We start from the raw sequence: 23384 nt of genomic DNA on the forward strand, positions 1-23384 counted from the left end.
TAACACTGTAATATGTGATTATATGTAACTCTGTAATATGTGATTATATGTAACTCTGTAATATGTGATTATATGTAACTCTGTAATATGTGATTTATATGTAACTCTGTAATATGTGATTATATGTAACTCTGTAATATGTGATTATATGGAACTCTGTAATATAATAGGTGATTATATGTAACTCTGTAATAGGTGATTATATGTAACTCTGTAATATGTGATTATATGTAACTCTGTAATATGTGATTATATGTAACTCTGTAATATGTGATTATATGTAACTCTGTAATATAATATGTGATTATATGTAACTCTGTAATATGTGATTATATGTAACTCTGTAATATGTGATTATATGTAACTCTGTAATATGTGATTATATGTAACTCTGTAATATAATATGTGATTATATGTAACTCTGTAATATGTGATTATATGTAACTCTGTAATATGTGATTATATGTAACTCTGTAATATGTGATTATATGTAACTCTGTAATAGGTGATTATATGTAACTCTGTAATATGTGATTAAATGTAACTCTGTAATATGTGATTATATGTAACTCTGTAATAGGTGATTATATGTAACTCTGTAATATAATATGTGATTATATGTAACTCTGTAATATGTGATTATATGTAACTCTGTAATATGTGATTATATGTAACTCTGTAATATGTGATTATATGTAACTCTGTAATAGGTGATTATATGTAACTCTGTAATATGTGATTATATGTAACTCTGTAATATGTGATTATATGTAACTCTGTAACATAATATGTGATTATATGTAACTCTGTAATAGGTGATTATATGTAACTCTGTAATAGGTGATTATATGTAACTCTGTAATATGTGATTATATGTAACTCTGTAATATGTGATTATATGTAACTCTGTAATATGTGATTATATGTAACTCTGTAATATGTGATTATACGTAACTCTGTAATATGTGATTATATGTGACTCTGTAATATGTGATTATATGGAACTCTGTAATATGTGATTATATGGAACTCTGTAATATGTGATTATATGGAACTCTGTAATATGTGATTATATGGAACTCTGTAATATGTGATTATATGGAACTCTGTAATATGTGATTATATGGAACTCTGTAATATGTGATTATATGGAACTCTGTAATATGTGATTATATGGAACTCTGTAATATGTGATTATATGGAACTCTGTAATATGTGATTATATGGAACTCTGTAATATGTGATTATATGGAACTCTGTAATAGGTGATTATATGTAACTCTGTAATATGTGATTATATGGAACTCTGTAATATGTTATTATATGTAACTCTGTAATATGTGATTTATATGTAACTCTGTAATAGGTGATTATATGTAACTCTGTAATAGGTGATTATATGTAACTCTGTAATATAATATGTGATTATATGTAACTCTGTAATATGTGATTATATGTAACTCTGTAATATGTGATTATATGTAACTCTGTAATAGGTGATTATATGTAACTCTGTAATATAATATGTGATTATATGTAACTCTGTAATATGTGATTATATGTAACTCTGTAATAGGTGATTATATGTAACTCTGTAATATGTGATTATATGTAACTCTGTAATAGGTGATTATATGTAACTCTGTAATATAATATGTGATTATATGTAACTCTGTAATATGTGATTATATGTAACTCTGTAATATGTGATTATATGTAACTCTGTAATAGGTGATTATATGGAACTCTGTAATTGTGGATGCAGCACTCCACTCGGGTGATTGTGGATGCAGCACTCCATCACTCTCCTTCTTGGTAAAATAGCCCTTACACAGCCTGGAGGTGTGTTGGGTCATTGTCCTGTTGAAAAACAAATGATAGTCCCACTAAGCCCAAACCAGATGGGATGGCGTATCGCTGTAGAATGCTGTATAAGCCATGCTGGTTAAGTGTGCCTTGAATTCTAAACAAATCACAGACAGTGTCACCAGCAAAGCACCCCCACACCATAACACCTCCTCCTCCACGCTTTATGGTGGGAAATACACATGCAGAGATCCGTTCACCCACACCGCGTCTCACAAAGACATGGCAGTTGGAACCAAAAATCTCACATTTGGACTCCAGACCAAAGGTCAAATTTCCAACGGTCTAATGTCCATTGCTCGTGTTTCTTGGCCCAAGCAGGTCTCTTCTTATTATTGGTGTCCTTTAGTAGTGGTTTCTTTGCAGCAATTCGACCATGAAGGCCCGATTCACACAGTCCCCTCTGAACAGTTGATGTTGAGATGTGTCTGTTATTTGAACTCTGTGAAGCATTTATTTAGGCTGCAATTTCTGAGGCTGGTAACTCTAATGAACTTATCCTCTGCAGCAGAGTTAACTCTGGGTCTTCCATTCCTGTCACGGCCCTCATGAGAGCCAGTTTCATCATAGCGCTTGATGGTTTTTGCGACTGCACTTGAAGAAACTTTCAAAGTTCTTGAAATGTTCCATATTGACTGACCTTCATGTCTTAAAGTAATGATGGACTGTCGTTTCTCTTTACTTATTTGAGCTGTTCTTGCCATAATATGGACTTGGTATTTTACCAAATAGGGCTATCTTCTGTATACACCCCCTACCTTGTCACAACACAACTGATTGGCTGAAACGCATTAAGAAGGAAAGAAATTCCACAAATTAACTCTTAAGAAGGCACACCTGTTAATTGAAATGCCTTCCAGGTGACTACCTCATGAAGCTGGTTGAGAGAATGCCAAGAGTGTGCAAAGCAGTCATCAAGGCAAAGGGTGGCTATTTGAAGAATCTCCAATATAAAATATATTTTTATTTGTTTAACACTTTTTTGGTTACTACATGATTCCATGTGTGTTATTTCATAGTTTTAATGTCTTCACTCTTATTCTACAATGTAGAAAATAGTACAAATAAAGAAAAACCCTGGAATGAGTAAGTGTGTCCAAACTTTTGACTGGTACTGTATGTAACTCTGTACTATAATATGTGATTATATGTAACTCTGTAATTGGTGATTATATGTAACTCTGTAATATAATAGGTGATTAATGTAACTCTGTAATATAATAGGTGATTATATGTAACTCTGATATATAATAGGTGATTAATGTAACTCTGTAATATAATAGGTGATTATATGTAACTCTGTAATATAATTGGTGATTATATGTAACTCTGTAATATAATAGGTGATTAATGTAACTCTGATATATAATAGGTGATTAATGTAACTCTGTAATAGGTGCCTGGTAGGCAACAGGTGCCTTTTTGATATAATAAAGGAAGCCCCGACCCCAGATGATTGACACCTCCTACTTGTAGCCCAGACGAGTGGGGAGTCCAGGGGTTGTTGACCTCATTGACCCCAACTGGACAGGGGGGGCCGACCAACGGCTAGACAAGGAGACTACCGCTACGCCCCTCTGAAAAGAACACAATCCCTCCATTCCTCTATCCTTTCATCCCCCTCTCCCTCCCTCCGCTGTGTTGCAGGGTAGACACTCCTAACTCTCCCAGCAGACATAATTGTCACAGATTATCCAATTACCCAGACTGGTTGGAGGAACCTGTGGAGGATAGGCTTTTCTCTTTTTATGTATCACTGCTTCCTACAGCAAGCTCTGAGGAAGTGCTGGGAGAAGAAATGAGGGTGTATGTATAAGCTAAAACTAAATAAATAATTGGTTAACGTAATGATTTATCCATGCATTTTACTATATAAGAAAAAAAGTATGTTGGAGTCCATTTACATTTGAGTCATTTAGCAGACGCTCTTATCCAGAGCGACTTACAGGAGCAATTAGGGTTAAGTGCCTTGCTCAAGGGCACATCGACAGATTTTTCACCTAGTCAGCTCGGGCCAGTATCCTTTCGGTTACTGGCCCAACGCTCTTAACGGCTAGGCACAGACTGACAGCTCTTAACCGCTATGCATAGACTGACAGCTCTTAACGTCAAGGCATGCAGTACACTAAGCATAGACTGACAGTGCGCAGAGAAATACACACTTTATACCCACAATGTATTACTTCTTGGACAGTTATCAAGAAACAGTGTATATTACAATCAATCAAAGGGAAATGTGGCACCTCCAAAACGGCAAAGTCAACCAGTGCCAAAATCCCTGACCTTCTTATCTGCTTCGAGCTAGGTGTCAGGTCCGGAAGAGCGAGCGATCAGTGAACTTTGACCCACTTTACATGTGTGTTTTTCCAAAAGGCCGCCGAGCCAAGTGTGCTCTGTCAAACAAAATATTCTCCTGCGAACATCAGAGATCTCTCTCCCCCTCGCTTCTCTTTCCTTTCTTCTCTCCCTTTCATTCATTATCTCTCTCTCTCTCTGTCTCTCTCTCCGTACTATATGACACATGCAACAAATAATGGGGTCTGCTTTCTATCCACAGCTTTTCCACTTTTTTTTTAGAAGCAAGGGGGATTCAGTGTTTCACTCTCTGTGTGCTTTGGCTTAAAGTGGAACTGACAGCGTTTTAACTCCTTTCAGAAATGAAACAAACAGACGATCATAATATCAGTCAAAAATATCAAATTCCCAGTTTATGCTACAAAACCAACTTCATAAAAGGTTTTAAAAATAGGTTCTATTTGACTCAACATTCCATGACATACACTAAGATATTTATTGTTGGCAGAATAGATGGATGCAGTTCAATGCATGATTAATACACTGCTCAAAAAAATAAAGGGAACACTTAAACAACACAATGTAACTCCAAGTCAATCACACTTCTGTGAAATCAAACTGTCCACTTAGGAAGCAACACTGATTGACAATAAATTGCACATGCTGTTGTGCAAATGGAATAGACAACAGGTGGAAATTATAGGCAATTAGCAAGACACCCCCAATAAAGAAGTGGTTCTGCAGGTGGTGACCACAGACCACTTCTCAGTTCCTATGCTTCCTGGCTGATGTTTTGGTCACTTTTGAATGCTGGCGGTGCTTTCACTCTAGTGGTAGCATGGGACGGAGTCTACAACCCACACAAGTGGCTCAGGTAGTGCAGCTCATCCAGGATGGCACGTCAATGCGAGCTGTGGCAAGAAGGTTTGCTGTGTCTGTCAGCGTATTGACCAGAGCATGGAGGCGCTACCAGGAGACAGGCCAGTACATCAGGAGACGTGGAGGAGGCCGTAGGAGGGCAACAACCCAGCAGCAGGACCGCTACCTCCGCCTTTGTGCAAGGAGGAGCAGGAGGAGCACTGCCAGAGCCCTGCAAAATGACCTCCAGCAGGCCACAAATGTGCATGTGTCTGCTCAAACGGTCAGAAACAGACTCCATGAGGGTGGTATGAGGGCCCGACGTCCACAGGTGGGGGTTGTGCTTACAGCCCAACACCGTGCAGGACGTTTGGCATTTGCCAGAGAACACCAAGATTGGCAAATTCGCCACTGGCGCCCTGTGCTCTTCACAGATGAAAGCAGGTTCACACTGAGCACATGTGATAGACGTGACAGAGTCTGGAGACGCCGTGGAGAACGTTCTGCTGCCTGCAACATCCTCCAGCATGACCGGTTTGGCGGTGGGTCAGTCATGGTGTGGGGTGGCATTTCTTTGGGGGGCCGCACGGCCCTCCATGTGCTCGCCAGAGGTAGCCTGACTGCCATTAGGTACTGAGATGAGATCCTCAGACCCCTTGTGAGACCATATGCTGGTGCGGTTGGCCCTGGGTTCCTCCTAATGCAAGACAATGCTAGACCTCATGTGGCTGGAGTGTGTCAGCAGTTCCTGCAAGAGGAAGGCATTGATGCTATGGACTGGCCCGCCCGTTCCCCAGACCTGAATCCAATTGAGCACATCTGGGACATCATGTCTCGCTCCATCCACCAACGCCACGTTGCACCACAGACTGTCCAGGAGTTGGCGGATGCTTTAGTCCAGGTCTGGGAGGAGATTCCTCAGGAGACCATCCGCCACCTCATCAGGAGCATGCCCAGGCATTGTAGGGAGGTCATACAGGCACGTGGAGGCCACACACACTACTGAGCCTCATTTTGACTTGTTTTAAGGACTTTACATCAAAGTTGGATCAGCCTGTAGTGTGGTTTTCCACTTTAATTTTGAGGGTGACTCCAAATCCAGACCTCCATGGGTTGATACATTTGATTTCCATTGATAATTTTTGTGTGATTTTGTTGTCAGCACATTCAACTATGTAAAGAAAAAAGTATTTAATAAGATTATTTCATTCATTCAGATCTAGGATGTGTTGTTTAAGTGTTCCCTTTATTTTTTTGAGCAGTGTATAATTCCCCAATACATTTCTTGGTAGTCCAAAAAATATTGCTATCAGGTTGTAAATTACAGCTGGCCTGGTACATTGTTTGCTGCCTCCATTCGGGATGCATTTTTTCAGTTTCAATGACTCAATATTTTGGGAAAAAATTGACAAATGTAACTAAGGCTGGGAATGTCAATAAAATCAAACTAGCAAGGGCAATGATCACAAGTCAGTCATAACGTGGCTAATATGCTAGCGTATCTATTTATGTAGCAAGCTAAAAACACAGCCTAATAGCTAGCTAGCTGCTAGGAGGATGCCATGTCATTGGAGTAGGGGGTGAGTGACTGCCTTTTCCCTCTAGTATCGTTTTTCGGTGGCTACACAGCTAGAAATGCACGTGTCCTTTGGTTGCAAATTTGACGGCCAACTAGCTGAAAAGGTTTGAGAGGGTTTATCTAATGTTCCTTCATTCGATTTTAGCGCTTCTTGCTCTGGTTAGCATTAGGTGTTGAGCTTGTTGTTGTTGATGTGTATATAGGGAAAGATAGCCTACCTTTTTATGGTTGTTTGATCAATAGGACTGTACAGTTCCCAAATGTAAGAGGACCCCCGTGGTATTTAGGTACATATTTACAGAAATCCATCCAAGTGTATTTTGTGGCTTTTGCCTAATGCGTTCTAATGATCTAAAGTCGTGCTGTTGCAACTGCCTGTAAACACACAGTCTAGTTCAAAGTGAATGATGGCAGGCCCGTGTGGCAAATGGCTTGTTTGCATATAGGCCTACTGAACCTCTGATTGGCTAAGGCGCACCGGTCTGCACAGTCCTGGACGAGACAGATGTTTTTATTTACTGCAGTGTTTATTCATTGTCCAAACACACGGCCACTTTCCCACTCTATATTGCTATAGAATTTTCACAAATGCCTTAGTATACAGTGGGGAGAACAAGTATTTGATACACTGCCGATTTTGCAGGTTTTCCTACTTACAAAGCATGTAGAGGTCTGTAATTTTTATCATAGGTACACTTCAACTGTGAGAGACGGAATCTAAAACAAAAATCCAGAAAATCACATTGTATGATTTTAAGTAATTAATTTGCATTTTATTGCAAATTCTAAGAATTTATGAAAACGTGAAAATGACCATATCTAAGTGCTCGCTTGTCAGAAAATGTAAAAAAAAAAAAAGTGTAATATTCTTCCTGGGGATGTATATGAAGATTTGAATAAGGTTTCATCTTGCTAAAATGCTGTCAGTTCCACTTGAACCAATAAGCCAATATTGTGGTGTGTTATAGAAACCTTTTAATAAGAGGTGTTTTACTTTGTGTTAGACAGATATCTAGTTTCAGTTTTAGTGGTGTAAGAGCTTTTTCAATTACACACACACATACACACACACACACACACATATACACAGACACACATACACAGACACACATACAGTGAGGGAAAAAAGTATTTGATCCCCTGCTGATTTTGTACGTTTGCCCACTGACAAAGAAATGATCAGTCTATAATTTTAATGGTAGGTTTATTTGAACAGTGAGAGACAGAATAACAACAAAAAAATCCAGAAAAATGCATGTCAAAAATGTTATAAATTGATTTGCATTTTAATGAGGGAAATAAGTATTTGACCCCCTCTCAATCAGATAGATTTCTGGCTCCCAGGTGTCTTTTAAACAGGTAACGAGCTGAGATTAGGAGCACACTCTTAAAGGGAGTGCTCCTAATCTCAGCTTGTTACCTGTATAAAATACACCTGTCCACAGAAGCAATCAATCAATCAGATTCCAAACTCTCCACCATGGCCAAGACCAAAGAGCTCGCCAAGGATGTCAGGGACAAGATTGTAGACCTACACAAGGCTGGAATGGGCTACAAGACCATCGCCAAGCAGCTTGGTGAGAAGGTGACAACAGTTGGTGCCATTATTCGCAAATGGAAGAAACACAAAAGAACTGTCAATCTCCCTCGGTATGGGGCTCCATGCAAGATCTCACCTTGTGGAGTTGCAATGATCATGAGAACATTGAGGAATCAGCCCAGAACTACACGGGAGGATCTTGTCAATGATCTCAAGGCAGCTGGGACCATAGTCACCAAGAAAACAATTGGTAACACACTACGCCGTGAAGGACTGAAATCTTGCAGCGCCCGCAAGGTCCCCCTGCTCAAGAAAGCACATCTACAGGGCCGTCTGAAGTTTGCCAATGAACATCTGAATGATTCAGAGGAGAACTGGGTGAAAGTGTTGTGGTCAGATGAGACCAAAATTGAGCTCTTTGGCATCAACTCAACTCGCCGTGTTTGGAGGAGGAGGAATGCTGCCTATGACCCCAAGAACACCATCCCCACGGTCAAACATGGAGGTGGAAACATTATGCTTTGGGGGTGTTTTTCTGCTAAGGGGACAGGACAACTTCACCGCATCAAAGGTACGATGGACGGCGCCATGTACCGTCAAATCTTGGTTGAGAACCTCCTTCCCTCAGCCAGGGCATTGAAAATGGGTCGTGGATGGGTATTCCAGCATGACAATGACCCAAAACACACGGCCAAGGCAACAAAGGAGTGGCTCAAGAAGAAGCACCTTAAGGTCCTGGAGTGGCCTAGCCAGTCTCCAGACCATAATCCCATAGAACATCTGTGGAGGGAGCTCAAGGTTCGAGTTGCCAAACGTCAGCCTCGAAACCTTAATGACTTGGAGAAGATCTGCAAAGAGGAGTGGGACAAAATCCCTCCTGAGATGTGTGCAAACCTGGTGGCCAACTACAAGAAACGTCTGACCTCTGTGATTGCCAACAAGGGTTTTGCCACAAAGTACTAAGTCATGTTTTGCAGAGGGGTCAAATACTTATTTCCCACATTAAAATGCAAATCAATTTATAACATTTTTGACATGCATTTTTCTAGATTTTTTTGTTGTTATTCTGTCTCTCACTGTTCAAATAAACCTACCATTAAAATTATAGACTGATCATGTCTTTGTCAGTGGGCAAACGTACAAAATCAGCAGGGGATCAAATACTTTTTTCCCTCACTGTACATACACACACACACACACTGAGGGATATTTCTGTCTCAGTGTGTATTTAAGTCACTTCTACAGTACTGAGTATTACCGCTACAGTGATAAAGTCCCCTGTAGCTCAGTTGGTAGAGCATGGCGCTTGCAACGCCAGGGTTGTGGGTTCGTTTCCCACGGGGGGCCAGTATGAAAATGAATGCACTCACTAACTGTAAGTCGCTCTGGATAAGAGCGTCTGCTAAATGACTAAAATGTAAATAAAAACCGAATACAAATTTTAATTGAAGTTTATAGGTCATGTACACAGGTTTGCAGGTGCAGTGAAATGCTTGTGTTTCTAGCTCCAACAGTGCAGTAATAATACCTAGCGATACAAAACGATACACAATAATCCCAAAAAGTACAAATCAAGAAATCAAGAAATATCAGAACAAGCAATGTCAGAGTCCGGAATATACTGTGTATATATATATATATATATATATACAGTACAAGTCAAAAATTTGGACACACCTACTCAAGGGGTTTTTCTTTATTTTTACTATTTTCTACATTGTAGAATAATAGTGAAGACATCACAACTATGAAATAACACATATAGAATCATGTAGTAACCATAAAAGTGTTAAACAAATCAAAATATATTTTATATTTGAGATTCTTCAAATAGCCACTCTTTGCCTTGATGACAGCTTTGCACACTCTTGCCTCACAGGTCCTCAACTGGCAGCTTCATTAAATAGTACCCGCAAAACACCAGTCTCAACGTCAACAGTGAAGAGGCGACTCCGGGATGCTGACCTTCTAGGCAGAGTTGCAAAGAAAAACCCATATCTCAGACTGGCCAATACAAAGCAAAGATTAAGATGGGAAAAATAACACAGACACTGGACAGAGAAAGATTGGAAAAAAGTGTTATGGACAGAAGAATCGAAGTTTGAGGTGTTCGGATCACAAAGAAGGACATTTGTGAGACGCAGACCAAATGAAAAGATGCTGGAGGAGTACTTGATGCCATCTGTCAAGCATAGTGGAGGCAATGTGATGGTCTGGTGGTGCTTTGGTGGTGGTAAAGTGGGAGATTTGTGCAGGGTAAAAGGAATGTTGAAGAAGGAAGGCTATCACTCCATTTTGCAACGCCATGCCGTACCCTGTGGGCGGCGCTTGATTGGAGCCAATTTCCTCCTACAACAGGACAATGACCCAACGCACAGCTCCAAACTATGCAATAACTATTTAGGGAAGAAGCAGTCAGCTGGTATTCTGTCTCAACCCTATTGAGCTGTTCTGGGAGCAGCTTGACCGTATGGTACGTAAGAAGTGCCCATCAAGCCATTCCAACTTGTGGGAGGTGCTTCAGGAAGCATGGGGTGAAATCTGTTCAGATTACCTGAACAAATTGACAACTAGGATGCCAAAGGTCTGCAAGGCTGTAATTGCTGCAAATGGAGGATTCTTTGATGAAAGCAAAGTTTGAAGAACACAATTAATATTTATATTAAAAATTATTATTTCTAACCTTGTCAATGACTACATTTCCTATGCATTTAGCTATATTTCCTATTCAAACTCATTTCATGTATGTTTTCATGGAAAACAAGGACATTTCTAATTGAACGGTAGTATATATATATATATATATATATATATATATATATATATATATATATACACATATATATATATATACATATATATCTGTCTATACACACATATATATACATATATATGTGTGTATAGACAGTATGGACAGTATATGAATAGAATAGGTGTGTATAGCAGTAATTATATATATGATGAGCCATGACTAGAATACAGTAGATACATATAAAGTGGTTAAAACAGTATGTAAACTTTATTACAGTGACCAGTGTTTAATGACTCTGTACATAGGGCAGCAGTCTCTAAGGTGCAGGGTAGAGTACTGGGTAGTAGCTGGCTAGTAACAGTGAATAAGGTTCAGGGCAGGGTACTGGGAGGAGGCCAGCTAGTAACAGTGAATAAGGTTTAGGGCAGGGTACTGGGTGGAGGCCAGCTAGTAACAGTGAATAAGGTTCAGGGCAGGGTACTGGGTGGAGGCCAGCTAGTAACAGTGAATAAGGTTCAGGGCAGGGTACTGGGTGGAGGCCAGCTAGTAACAGTGAATAAGGTTCAGGGCAGGGTACTGGGTGGAGGCCAGCTAGTAACAGTGAATAAGGTTCAGGGCAGGGTACTGGGAGGAGGCCAGCTAGTAACAGTGAATAAGGTTCAGGGCAGGGTACTGGGCGGAGGCCGGCTAGTAACAGTGAATAAGGTTCAGGGCAGGGTACTGGGCGGAGGCCAGCTAGTAACAGTGAATAAGGTTCAGGGCAGGGTACTGGGAGGAGGCCAGCTAGTAACAGTGAATAAGGTTCAGGGCAGGGTACTGGGAGGAGGCCAGCTAGTAACAGTGAATAAGGTTCAGGGCAGGGTACTGGGCGGAGGCCAGCTAGTAACAGTGAATAAGGTTCAGGGCAGGGTACTGGGCGGAGGCCAGCTAGTAACAGTGAATAAGGTTCAGGGCAGGGTACTGGGCGGAGGCCAGCTAGTAACAGTGAATAAGGTTCAGGGCAGGGTACTGGGCGGAGGCCAGCTAGTAACAGTGAATAAGGTTCAGGGCAGGGTACTGGGAGGAGGCCAGCTAGTAACAGTGAATAAGGTTCAGGGCAGGGTACTGGGCGGAGGCCAGCTAGTAACAGTGAATAAGGTTCAGGGCAGGGTACTGGACGGAGGCCAGCTAGTAACAGTGAATAAGGTTCAGGGCAGGGTACTGGGAGGAGGCCAGCTAGTAACAGTGAATAAGGTTCAGGGCAGGGTACTGGGCGGAGGCTGGCTAGTGGTGGCTAACAGTTTAGTGACTAAACGGTTAGTGGACTGTTTAATAGTAGATTTCAGACTGTGCTCTGCTCTACGGTAGTATTATCCCTCTACTCATCCCCTAGCTTTATCTTTCATTCTCCCTCTCTGTGTTTCACTCTCATTTTGTTTTAAATCAGGGCTAATTTACCTCTGTGGTTTTACGAGTTTCCCATACTGTCAGTGGGCTACTTTACCTCTGTGGTTTTACGAGTTTCCCATACTGTCAGTGGGCTACTTTACCTCTGTGGTTTTACGAGTTTCCCATACTGTCAGTGGGCTACTTTACCTCTGTGGTTTTACGAGTTTCCCATACTGTCAGTGGGCTACTTTACCTCTGTGGTTTTACGAGTTTCCCATACTGTCAGTGGGCTACTTTACCTCTGTGGTTTTACGAGTTTCCCATACTGTCAGTGGGCTACTTTACCTCTGTGGTTTTACGAGTTTCCCATACTGTCAGTGGGCTACTTTACCTCTGTGGTTTTATGAGTTTCCCATACTGTCAGTGGGCTACTTTACCTCTGTGGTTTTACGAGTTTCCCATACTGTCAGTGGGCTACTTTACCTCTGTGGTTTTACGAGTTTCCCATACTGTCAGTGGGCTACTTTACCTCTGTGGTTTTACGAGTTTCCCATACTGTCAGTGGGCTACTTTACCTCTGTGGTTTTACGAGTTTCCCATACCTGTCAGTGGTTTGATATAATCCTGCTGTTTCAAAGCAGTGATCTACAACAGTGTTTCCAAAACTGTGGGGCGCGCCCCCCCCCCCCACAAAGCATGTTTCCTCTTAAAAGTTGCATTAGTGGAATGCTCAAGTTGAAATGTTAAAATGTGGGTAGTGCATCATCAGTTTTCCCTCTTGTCAGACCTTAGAGAGCTCTTTATAGAAGATCAACTAGCCCATATCAGCTAACGTGTTTTAGCTAGGTGTTTTGATGGAAGGGGGGCCCGAGGGAAAACGTTTGGGGACCACTGATCTACAGTAGGATTCCTCTTCCCATTCCTGTGCGTTACCTCAGTTCAAAGGAGGACAGTCAGCAAATAAGGACAACTATGTTTCGGATTAGAAAACACTGCCACTGCTTTTGTTTTGCCTACCATGTATATTAATGATATACTGCATGCTAACTGGATAGGCCTACATACTGAGCATGTATATTAATGATATACTGCATGCTAACTGGCTAGGCCTACGTACTGAGTATGTATACTGAACAAACATATCAACGCAACATGCAACAATTTCAAAGATTTCACTGAGTTACAGTTCATATAAGGAAATCAGTCAATTGAAATACATTCATTAGGCCCTAATCTATGGATTTCACATGACTGGGAATACAGATATGCATCTGTTGGTCACCGATACCTTAAAAAAGGTAGGGGCGTGGATCAGAAAACCATTCAGTATCTGGTGACCACCATTTGCCTCATGCAGCGCGAGACATCTCCTTTGCATAGAGTTGATCAGGCTGTTGATTGTGGCCTGAGGAATGTTGTCCCACTCCTCTTCAATGGCTGTGTGAAGTTGCTGGATATTGGCGGGAACTGGAACATGCTGTCGTACACTTCTAACCAGATCATCCCAAACATGCTCAATGGGTGACATGTCTGGTGAGTATGCAGGCCATGGAAGAACTGGGACATTTTCAGCTTCCAGGAATTGTGTACAGATCCTTGCGACATGAGGCCGTGCATTACCATGCTGAAACATCGGGTGATTGTGGCGGATGAATGGCACGGCAATGGGCCTCAAGATCTCGTCATGGTATCTCTGCATTAAAATTTTCATTGATAAAATTCAATTGTGTTCGTTGTCCGTAGCTTATGCCTGCCCATACCATAACCCCACCGCTGTCCACAATGTTGACATCAGCAAACCACTCGCCCACACGACGCCATACACATGGTATGCGGTTGTGAGGCCGGTTGGATGCACTGCCAAATTCTCTAAAATGACGTTGGAGGCGGCTTATGGTAGAATAATTTACATTAAATTATTTTGCAACAGCTCTGGTGGACATTCCTGCAGTCAGCATGCCAATTTCACACTCCCTCAAAACTTGAGACATCTGCGGCATTGTGTTGTGTGACAAAACTGCACATTTTAGTGGCCTTTTATTGTCCCCACTACAAGGTCCACCGGTGTAATGATCATGCTGTTTAATCAGCTTCTTGATATGCCACACCTGTCAGGTGGATGGATTATCTTGGCAAAGGAGAAATGCTCACTAACAGGGATGTAAACAAATTTGTGCACAACATTTCAGAGAAATACGTTTTTTGTGCATATGGAAGATTTCTATATGGAAGATTTCTGGGATCTTTTATTTCAGCTCATGAAACATGGGACCAACACTTTACATGTTGCGTTTATATATTTGTTCAGTGTATATTGATGACATACTGCATGCTAACTAGATAGGCCTACATACTGAGTATATATATTATTAACATACTGCATGCTAACTAGATAGGCCTACATACTGAGTATATATATTATTAACATACTGCATGCTAACTAGATAGGCCTACATACTGAGTATATATATTATTAACATACTGCATGCTAACTGTGTGTGTGTGTGTGTGTGTGTGTGTGTGTGTGTGTAACGTCTCCTAAATTAATATAGTGTTATAGTGTTGGTTCTGAGGCTTGGCATGGCCTGCTCTAATTGATAGGGGCTGCAGGTATTTATTTTCATTCTGTGGGTGGATTAAATCTCAAAGGAGAAGAGATGGCTTTTCTCCTCTCTTTATTTCGGTACGTGCCAGTCTACCCTCGTCTTTGTGTGTGTGTGTGTGTTTGTGTGAGTGTGGGTGTGTGGTTGTGTGTGTGTTTGTGTGAGAGGGTGGGTGCGTGATTCTTTATCTTAGCATAACTGTAAATGGAATGGATCTGAAGGCATAGAGATATGGTTGGCAAGCATAGCATGTCATGGCTGTACTAGGGTCCTGTTAGCAGTTTATATATGTGGGTCTGTGTGTGTGTGTGTGTGTGTGTGTGTGTGTGTGTGTGTGTGTGTGTGTGTGTGTGTGTGTGTGTGTGTGTGTTGGCGACAGGGTTCTGCACCAATGCCTCTTCCATAACTAGAACTGTCGAATCCTCTAAAGCTCCAGGACGTCTTGGCCACAGTGGACCAAATCTAATCAGTTACACTGCCGTGTGTGTGTGGGTGTGTGTGCATGCTGTTTCTGTGTGTCCATGTTTTATTTACTGCACCCCGGTCAATAGCAAATATTGTTTTCTCCGCTGCTACGTTTTCATTTAATTTTCTTTCCTATCTCGATTTAGTGAGTTTGAGTTGAGCAGCTGGTCACAGATAGGTCTGGACCTACAGTCAGCCTCTCCACACCAGGGAGATAGATAGGTCTGGACCTACAGTCAGCCTCTCCACCCCAGGGAGATAGATAGGTCTGGACCTACAGTCAGCCTCTCCACACCAGGGAGATAGATAGGTCTGGACCTACAGTCAGCCTCTCCACACCAGGGAGATAGATAGGTCTGGACCTACAGTCAGCCTCTCCACACCAGGGAGATAGATAGGTCTGGACCTACAGTCAGCCTCTCCACCCCAGGGAGATAGATAGGTCTGGACCTACAGTCAGCCTCTCCACACCAGGGAGATAGATAGGTCTGGACCTACAGTCAGCCTCTCAACACCAGGGAGATAGATAGGTCTGGACCTACAGTCAGCCTCTCAACACCAGGGAGATAGATAGGTCTGGACCTACAGTCAGCCTCTCCACACCAGGGAGATAGATAGGTCTGGACCTACAGTCAGCCTCTCCACACCAGGGAGATAGATAGGTCTGGACCTACAGTCAGCCTCTCCACCCCAGGGAGATAGATAGGTCTGGACCTACAGTCAGCCTATCAACACCAGGGAGATAGATAGGTCTGGACCTACAGTCAGCCTCTCCACACCAGGGAGATAGATAGGTCTGGACCTACAGTCAGCCTCTCAACACCAGGGAGATAGATAGGTCTGGACCTACAGTCAGCCTCTCAACACCAGGGAGATAGATAGGTCTGGACCTACAGTCAGCCTCTCCACCCCAGGGAGATAGATAGGTCTGGACCTACAGTCAGCCTCTCAACACCAGGGAGATAGATAGGTCTGGACCTACAGTCAGCCTCTCAACACCAGGGAGATAGATAGGTCTGGACCTACAGTCAGCCTCTCCACCCCAGGGAGATAGATAGGTCTGGACCTACAGTCAGCCTCTCAACACCAGGGAGATAGATAGGTCTGGACCTACAGTCAGCCTCTCCACACCAGGGAGATAGATAGGTCTGGACCTACAGTCAGCCTCTCCACACCAGGGAGATAGATAGGTCTGGACCTACAGTCAGCCTCTCCACACCAGGGAGATAGATAGGTCTGGACCTACAGTCAGCCTCTCAACACCAGGGAGATAGATAGGTCTGGACCTACAGTCAGCCTCTCCACCCCAGGGAGATAGATAGGTCTGGACCTACAGTCAGCCTCTCAACACCAGGGAGATAGATAGGTCTGGACCAACAGTCAGCCTCTCCACACCAGGGAGATAGATAGGTCTGGACCTACAGTCAGCCTCTCCACACCAGGGAGATAGATAGGTCTGGACCTACAGTCAGCCTCTCAACACCAGGGAGATAGATAGGTCTGGACCTACAGTCAGCCTCTCCACCCCAGGGAGATAGTTAGGTCTGGACCTACAGTCAGCCTCTCAACACCAGGGAGATAGATAGGTCTGGACCTACAGTCAGCCTCTCCACACCAGGGAGATAGATAGGTCTGGACCTACAGTCAGCCTCTCCACACCAGGGAGATAGATAGGTCTGGACCTACAGTCAGCCTCTCCACCCCAGGGAGATAGATAGGTCTGGACCTACAGTCAGCCTATCAACACCAGGGAGATAGATAGGTCTGGACCTACAGTCAGCCTCTCCACACCAGGGAGATAGATAGGTCTGGACCTACAGTCAGCCTCTCAACACCAGGGAGATAGATAGGTCTGGACCTACAGTCAGCCTCTCAACACCAGGGAGATAGATAGGTCTGGACCTACAGTCAGCCTCTCCACCCCAGGGAGATAGATAGGTCTGGACCTACAGTCAGCCTCTCAACACCAGGGAGATAGATAGGTCTGGACCTACAGTCAGCCTCTCAACACCAGGGAGATAGATAGGTCTGGACCTACAGTCAGCCTCTCCACCCCAGGGAGATAGATAGGTCTGGACCTACAGTCAGCCTCTCAACACCAGGGAGATAGATAGGTCTGGACCTACAGTCAGCCTCTCCACACCAGGGAGATAGATAGGTCTGGACCTACAGTCAGCCTCTCCACACCAGGGAGATAGATAGGTCTGGACCTACAGTCAGCCTCCATATGGCCCTGCTTTTAAATTCCCAAAGATATTTCCCGGCGTTAGGCTACTGAGGCAGCATGTTAGGCTGCACCAACATGTTTATAAAGGCTACTGAGAAAACATGTTAGGCTGCACCAACTTGTTTATAAAGGCTACTGAGAAAGCATGTTAGGCTGCACCAACATGTTTATAAAGGCTACTGAGGCAGCATGTTAGGCTGCACCAACATGTTTATAAAGGCTACTGAGGCAGCATGCTAGGCTGCACCAACATGTTTATAAAGGCTACTGAGGCAGCATGTTAGGCTGCACCAACATGTTTATAAAGGCTACTGAGAAAACATGTTAGGCTGCACCAACATGTTTATAAAGGCTACTGAGGCAGCATGTTAGGCTGCACCAACATGTTTATAAAGGCTACTGAGGCAGCATGTTAGGCTGCACCAACATGTTTATAAATGCTACTGAGAAAACATGTTAGGCTGCACCAACATGTTTATAAAGGCTACTGAGAAAACATGTTAGGCTGTACCAACATGTTTATAAAGGCTACTGAGAAAACATGTTAGGCTGCACCAACTTGTTTATAAAGGCTACTGAGAAAGCATGTTAGGCTGCACCAACATGTTTATAAAGGCTACTGAGGCAGCATGTTAGGCTGCACCAACATGTTTATAAAGGCTACTGAGACAGCATGTTAGGCTGCACCAACATGTTTATAAAGGCTACTGAGGCAGCATGCTAGGCTGCACCAACATGTTTATAAAGGCTACTGAGGCAGCATGTTAGGCTGCACCAGCATGTTTATAAATGCTACTGAGAAAACATGTTAGGCTGCACCAACATGTTTATAAAGGCTACTGAGAAAACATGTTAGGCTGCACCAACATGTTTATAAAGGCTACTGAGAAAACATGTTAGGCTGCACCAACATGTTTATAAAGGCGACTGAGAAAACATGTTAGGCTGCACCAACATGTTTATAAAGGCTACTGAGGCAGCATGTTAGGCTGCACCAACATGTTTATAAAGGCTACTGAGTCAACATGTTAGGCTGCACCAACATGTTTATAAAGGCTACTGAGACAACATGTTAGGCTGCACCAACATGTTTATAAAGGCTACTGAGACAACATGTTAGGTTGCACCAACATGTTTATAAAGGCTACTGAGACAACATGTTAGGCTGCAAGCACCAACATGTTTATAAAGGCTACTGAGACAACATGTTAGGCTGCACCAACATGTTTATAAAGGCTACTGAGACAGCATGTTAGGCTGCACCAACATGTTTATAAAGGCTACTGAGGCAGCATGTTAGGCTGCACCAACATGTTTATAAAGGCTACTGAGGCAGCATGTTAGGCTGCACCAACATGTTTATAAAGGCTACTGAGGCAGCATGTTAGGCTGCACCAACATGTTTATAAAGGCTACTGAGGCAGCATGTTAGGCTGCACCAACATGTTTATAAAGGCTACTGAGAAAACATGTTAGGCTGCACCAACTTGTTTATAAAGGCTACTGAGAAAGCATGTTAGGCTGCACCAACTTGTTTATAAAGGCTACTGAGAAAGCATGTTAGGCTGCACCAACATGTTTATAAAGGCTACTGAGGCAGCATGTTAGGCTGCACCAACATGTTTATAAAGGCTACTGAGTCAACATGTTAGGCTGCACCAACATGTTTATAAAGGCTACTGAGACAACATGTTAGGCTGCACCAACTTGTTTATAAAGGCTACTGAGAAAGCATGTTAGGCTGCACCAACATGTTTATAAAGGCTACTGAGAAAGCATGTTAGGCTGCACCAACATGTTTATAAAGGCTACTGAGGCAGCATGTTAGGCTGCACCAACATGTTTATAAAGGCTACTGAGTCAACATGTTAGGCTGCACCAACATGTTTATAAAGGCTACTGAGACAACATGTTAGGCTGCACCAACATGTTTATAAAGGCTACTGAGACAACATGTTAGGTTGCACCAACATGTTTATAAAGGCTACTGAGACAACATGTTAGGCTGCAAGCACCAACATGTTTATAAAGGCTACTGAGACAACATGTTAGGCTGCACCAACATGTTTATAAAGGCTACTGAGACAGCATGTTAGGCTGCACCAACATGTTTATAAAGGCTACTGAGGCAGCATGTTAGGCTGCACCAACATGTTTATAAAGGCTACTGAGGCAGCATGTTAGGCTGCACCAACATGTTTATAAAGGCTACTGAGGCAGCATGTTAGGCTGCACCAACATGTTTATAAAGGCTACTGAGACAACATGTTAGGCTGCACCAACATGTTTATAAAGGCTACTGAGGCAGCATGTTAGGCTGCACCAACATGTTTATAAAGGCTACTGAGGCAGCATGTTAGGCTGCACCAACATGTTTATAAAGGCTACTGAGGCAGCATGTTAGGCTGCACCAACATGTTTATAAAGGCTACTGAGGCAGCATGTTAGGCTGCACCAACATGTTTATAAAGGCTACTGAGGCAGCATGTTAGGCTGCACCAACATGTTTATAAAGGCTAGATGCTTTTCTAGGCAGTGGGTTACAGAGCCAGAATGAGTACCTTCCTGCCTAAGACATGGTAGAGGAAACCCTGCCTGCCTGGCCTCACATGCTGTAGGCAAACAGGCCCCCGACCCAAATCACTGCATGGATGAAAGGTTCTTCTGAAAAGGAGAGAGAGCACCATCTTTGCCTTATAAGACGAACCCATATCTGGGGATCTGCACTGCAGAGCATTTGGGAGCCTTATTAGTGAAGCAATTTAAATTTCAGACTGATTTTTGAAGAGGTTTTTCTTTGTTCCGTAATGTCTTTCACTCCCATTTCTGTTAATGATGTGTGTGTGTGTGTGTGTGTGTGTGTGTGTGTGTGTGTGTGTGTGTGTGTGTGTTTGAGAGAATGGGTGAGAATGGGTGTCGACTGTGTGGACTCAAATTATATATTCTGTGCGCGCACATTTTACATTTTATTTTGTGTGCGTGCACGTGTGTGTGTGTGCTTGTCAGGTTTGTGGGAGACAGATGTGTTGATTATGGGGCTGATGTTGTCTGTAGAGTGACATCTCATCTCCTAATGAAATAATGGCCTATTGGCAGAGTGTGGGGGATTGCACATTGCTGACTTCAATTACTGACAAGATTTTCTCTCCCTCCTTTCAAACGCTCTCTCTATCCTTTTTCTTCCTTTTATAGCAGACATAAATAAAAGGATGCCCAGGCGAGACCAGGGTCTAAGTGATTTTTCTTTTCACAAATGGACAGAAAAATACAGTTTTTAACACCCTTTCCCCAATTTGCCAGCAAAAATAATCAGCCTTTTTTCTGGAAGGTTTTTCCTGACTACTGGTAAAAAAAAAAATCCTTTAAACTTTTACTCAAATAAATGTGGCTTCTTTTTCCATCACATAAATTATGTTGAAATAACGTGATTTAGCTGCTCCAATTGATGCCATCTTCAACTACAGATGACTCCTATAATCATTTTATTTTATGCTTCACGCAAAGTCAAGCTACTAAAAGCTACTCTGTTGGGGAGTTTGTGAAAATCGAGACACAGAATCATTTATTTTCTCCATTATCAAAAAAACAAAAAAAACACACAAGTCTCCAAAATCCATCATTTTCTCATGTTAAAAGAACAAAGAGGGGCTGACCGTGTTCGTCCTGCTTTCAGTATGTTTCCATCCTGGTCTCTTCCAGTAGAACCCTAGTCCTTGACCCTTGACCTGCAGTGGACTTGGGAGGATAACAGTGTTTAAAGTTGGACCTGAATGAAAGCAGTTTGTGAACTCCAGCCTAATGCTCTGATATACAGGGTGCTGCAGCTAGCTCCCTCATTCCACCGTTTCTACTGACCTGGTGTCTGAGACAGGATGTGTCTCTGAGGAATACATCTACTGTAGGACAGGATGTGTCTCTGAGGAATACATCTACTGTAGGACAGGATGTGTCTCTGAGGAATACAGCTACTGTAGGACAGGTTGTGTCTCTGAGGAATACATCTACTGTAGGACAGGATGTGTCTCTGAGTACAGCTACTGTAGGACAGGTTGTGTCTCTGAGTACAGCTACTGTAGGACAGGATGTGTCTCTGAGTACAGCTACTGTAGGACAGGATGTGTCTCTGAGTACAGCTACTGTAGGACAGGGGGTGTCTCTGAGTACAGCTACTGTAGGACAGGGGGTGTCTCTGAGTACAGCTCTATTCTCTTTATTTTCTCTCTCATATTTATTTTCTCTGTTTCCTTCTTTCTCCCCCTTTTTTTACGGACTTCCTTTCTCTCTTTCTCGTCCCTCTTTCATCTCTCCTCCCTTTCCCCCCCCCTCTCTCTCTCTCTCTCTCTCTCTCTCTCTCTCTCAGGGTGGACCCTACCCCGTATGACACTCCTAAGCCAGCAGGACACACGCGGTTTGTGTGTGTGTCGGACACACACTCCCGTACAGATGGGATCCAGATGCCCTATGGTGACGTGCTGCTCCACACGGGAGACTTCACTGAGCTGGGCCTGCCCTCTGAGGTCAAGAAGTTCAACGACTGGCTAGGTACAGGACACACACACACATACACACACACACACACACACACACACACACACACACACACACACACACAGAGAGAAGCATACAAAACCCACATTCCCAAGGGGACGTTTTCACACATATTTATACACACATACACACACACTCGTTTGTACACACACGAAAACACACGGAAGGACAAACAGACAAAGGTATAACCAGTGACAGACACACACAATAGTGTACCTACCCTGACTGGTGGCCTAAGTACCCAGTTTAACCCCTGTGACCTAACACTCTGCGCAGTTAACCCCTGACCCTGGGTGGGACCTCTGGGCTGGCTGTGTGTGTGTGATCTCTTATTGGTTTTAGTTACCCCACTCCCCCCAGGTTAAAGATGCATCCTTTCAGCTTGTATGGCAAATCCTTATCCTGCTATTATTTCACCTTCATCCTAATTCACACACACATACATTTTAACATACAATTCTGATATAAAATATAAATTAACATTCACACACACATACACATGCATGATCTGCCCACACCTCCCTCACACACACTCCGAGCCACACCTCCCTCACACACACTCCGAGCCACACTTCCCTCACACACTTCGAGCCACACCTCCCTCACACACTCCGAGCCACACTTCCCTCACACACTCTGAGCCACACCTCCCTGAAACACACTCCGAGCCACACTTCCCTCACACACTCCGAGCCACGCCTCCCTGAAACACACTCCGAGCCACACCTCCCTGAAACACACTCCGAGCCACACCTCCCTGAAACACACTCCGAGCCACACCTCCCTGACACACACTCCGAGCCACACCTCCCTGAAACACACTCCGAGCCACACTCCGAGCCACACCTCCCTGAAACACACTCCGAGCCACACCTCCCTGACACACACTCCGAGCCACACCTCCCTGACACACACTCCGCGCCCCTGGGGTGACAATGAGGGCCAGAGAGCGAGTGGCGCCACAGTGCCGTCTGCTGTGCCAGTCTGCCGTCTGCTGTGCCAGTCTGCCGTCTGCTGTGCCAGTCTGCCGTCTGCTGTGCCAGTGCCGTCTGCTGTGCCAGTCTGCCGTCTGCTGTGCCAGTCTGCCGTCTGCTGTGCCAGTCTGCCGTCTGCTGTGCCAGTCTGCCGTCTGCTGTGCCAGTCTGCCGTCTGCTGTGCCAGTCTGCCGTCTGCTGTGCCAGTCTGTCCCTCAATTGTGCTGCCAGGTGCAAGGGTCCTAATCCACACACACACTGACAGACATCAGGAGCCATCAGACCTCATGCTGGGCACTGTCACAGTGT

General features: G+C 43.5%; 1 protein-coding gene across 1 annotated transcript in view; it reads left to right on the forward strand.

The window, feature by feature from the left end:
* Positions 1 to 23384, forward strand: part of LOC311111416 (metallophosphoesterase MPPED2-like) — a 98285-nt gene that overhangs the window by 11190 nt on the left and 63711 nt on the right. Inside the window, exon 2 of the mRNA XM_084154128.1 lies at positions 21914 to 22095. Within this exon, the coding sequence (XP_084010254.1) occupies positions 21914 to 22095 (182 nt within the window). The remainder of the gene's footprint in view (positions 1 to 21913; positions 22096 to 23384) is intronic.

The sequence above is a fragment of the Coregonus lavaretus genome, assembly GCF_964263955.1.
Source record: "Coregonus lavaretus genome assembly, chromosome: 37".
Taxonomy (NCBI): Eukaryota; Metazoa; Chordata; class Actinopteri; order Salmoniformes; family Salmonidae; genus Coregonus; species Coregonus lavaretus.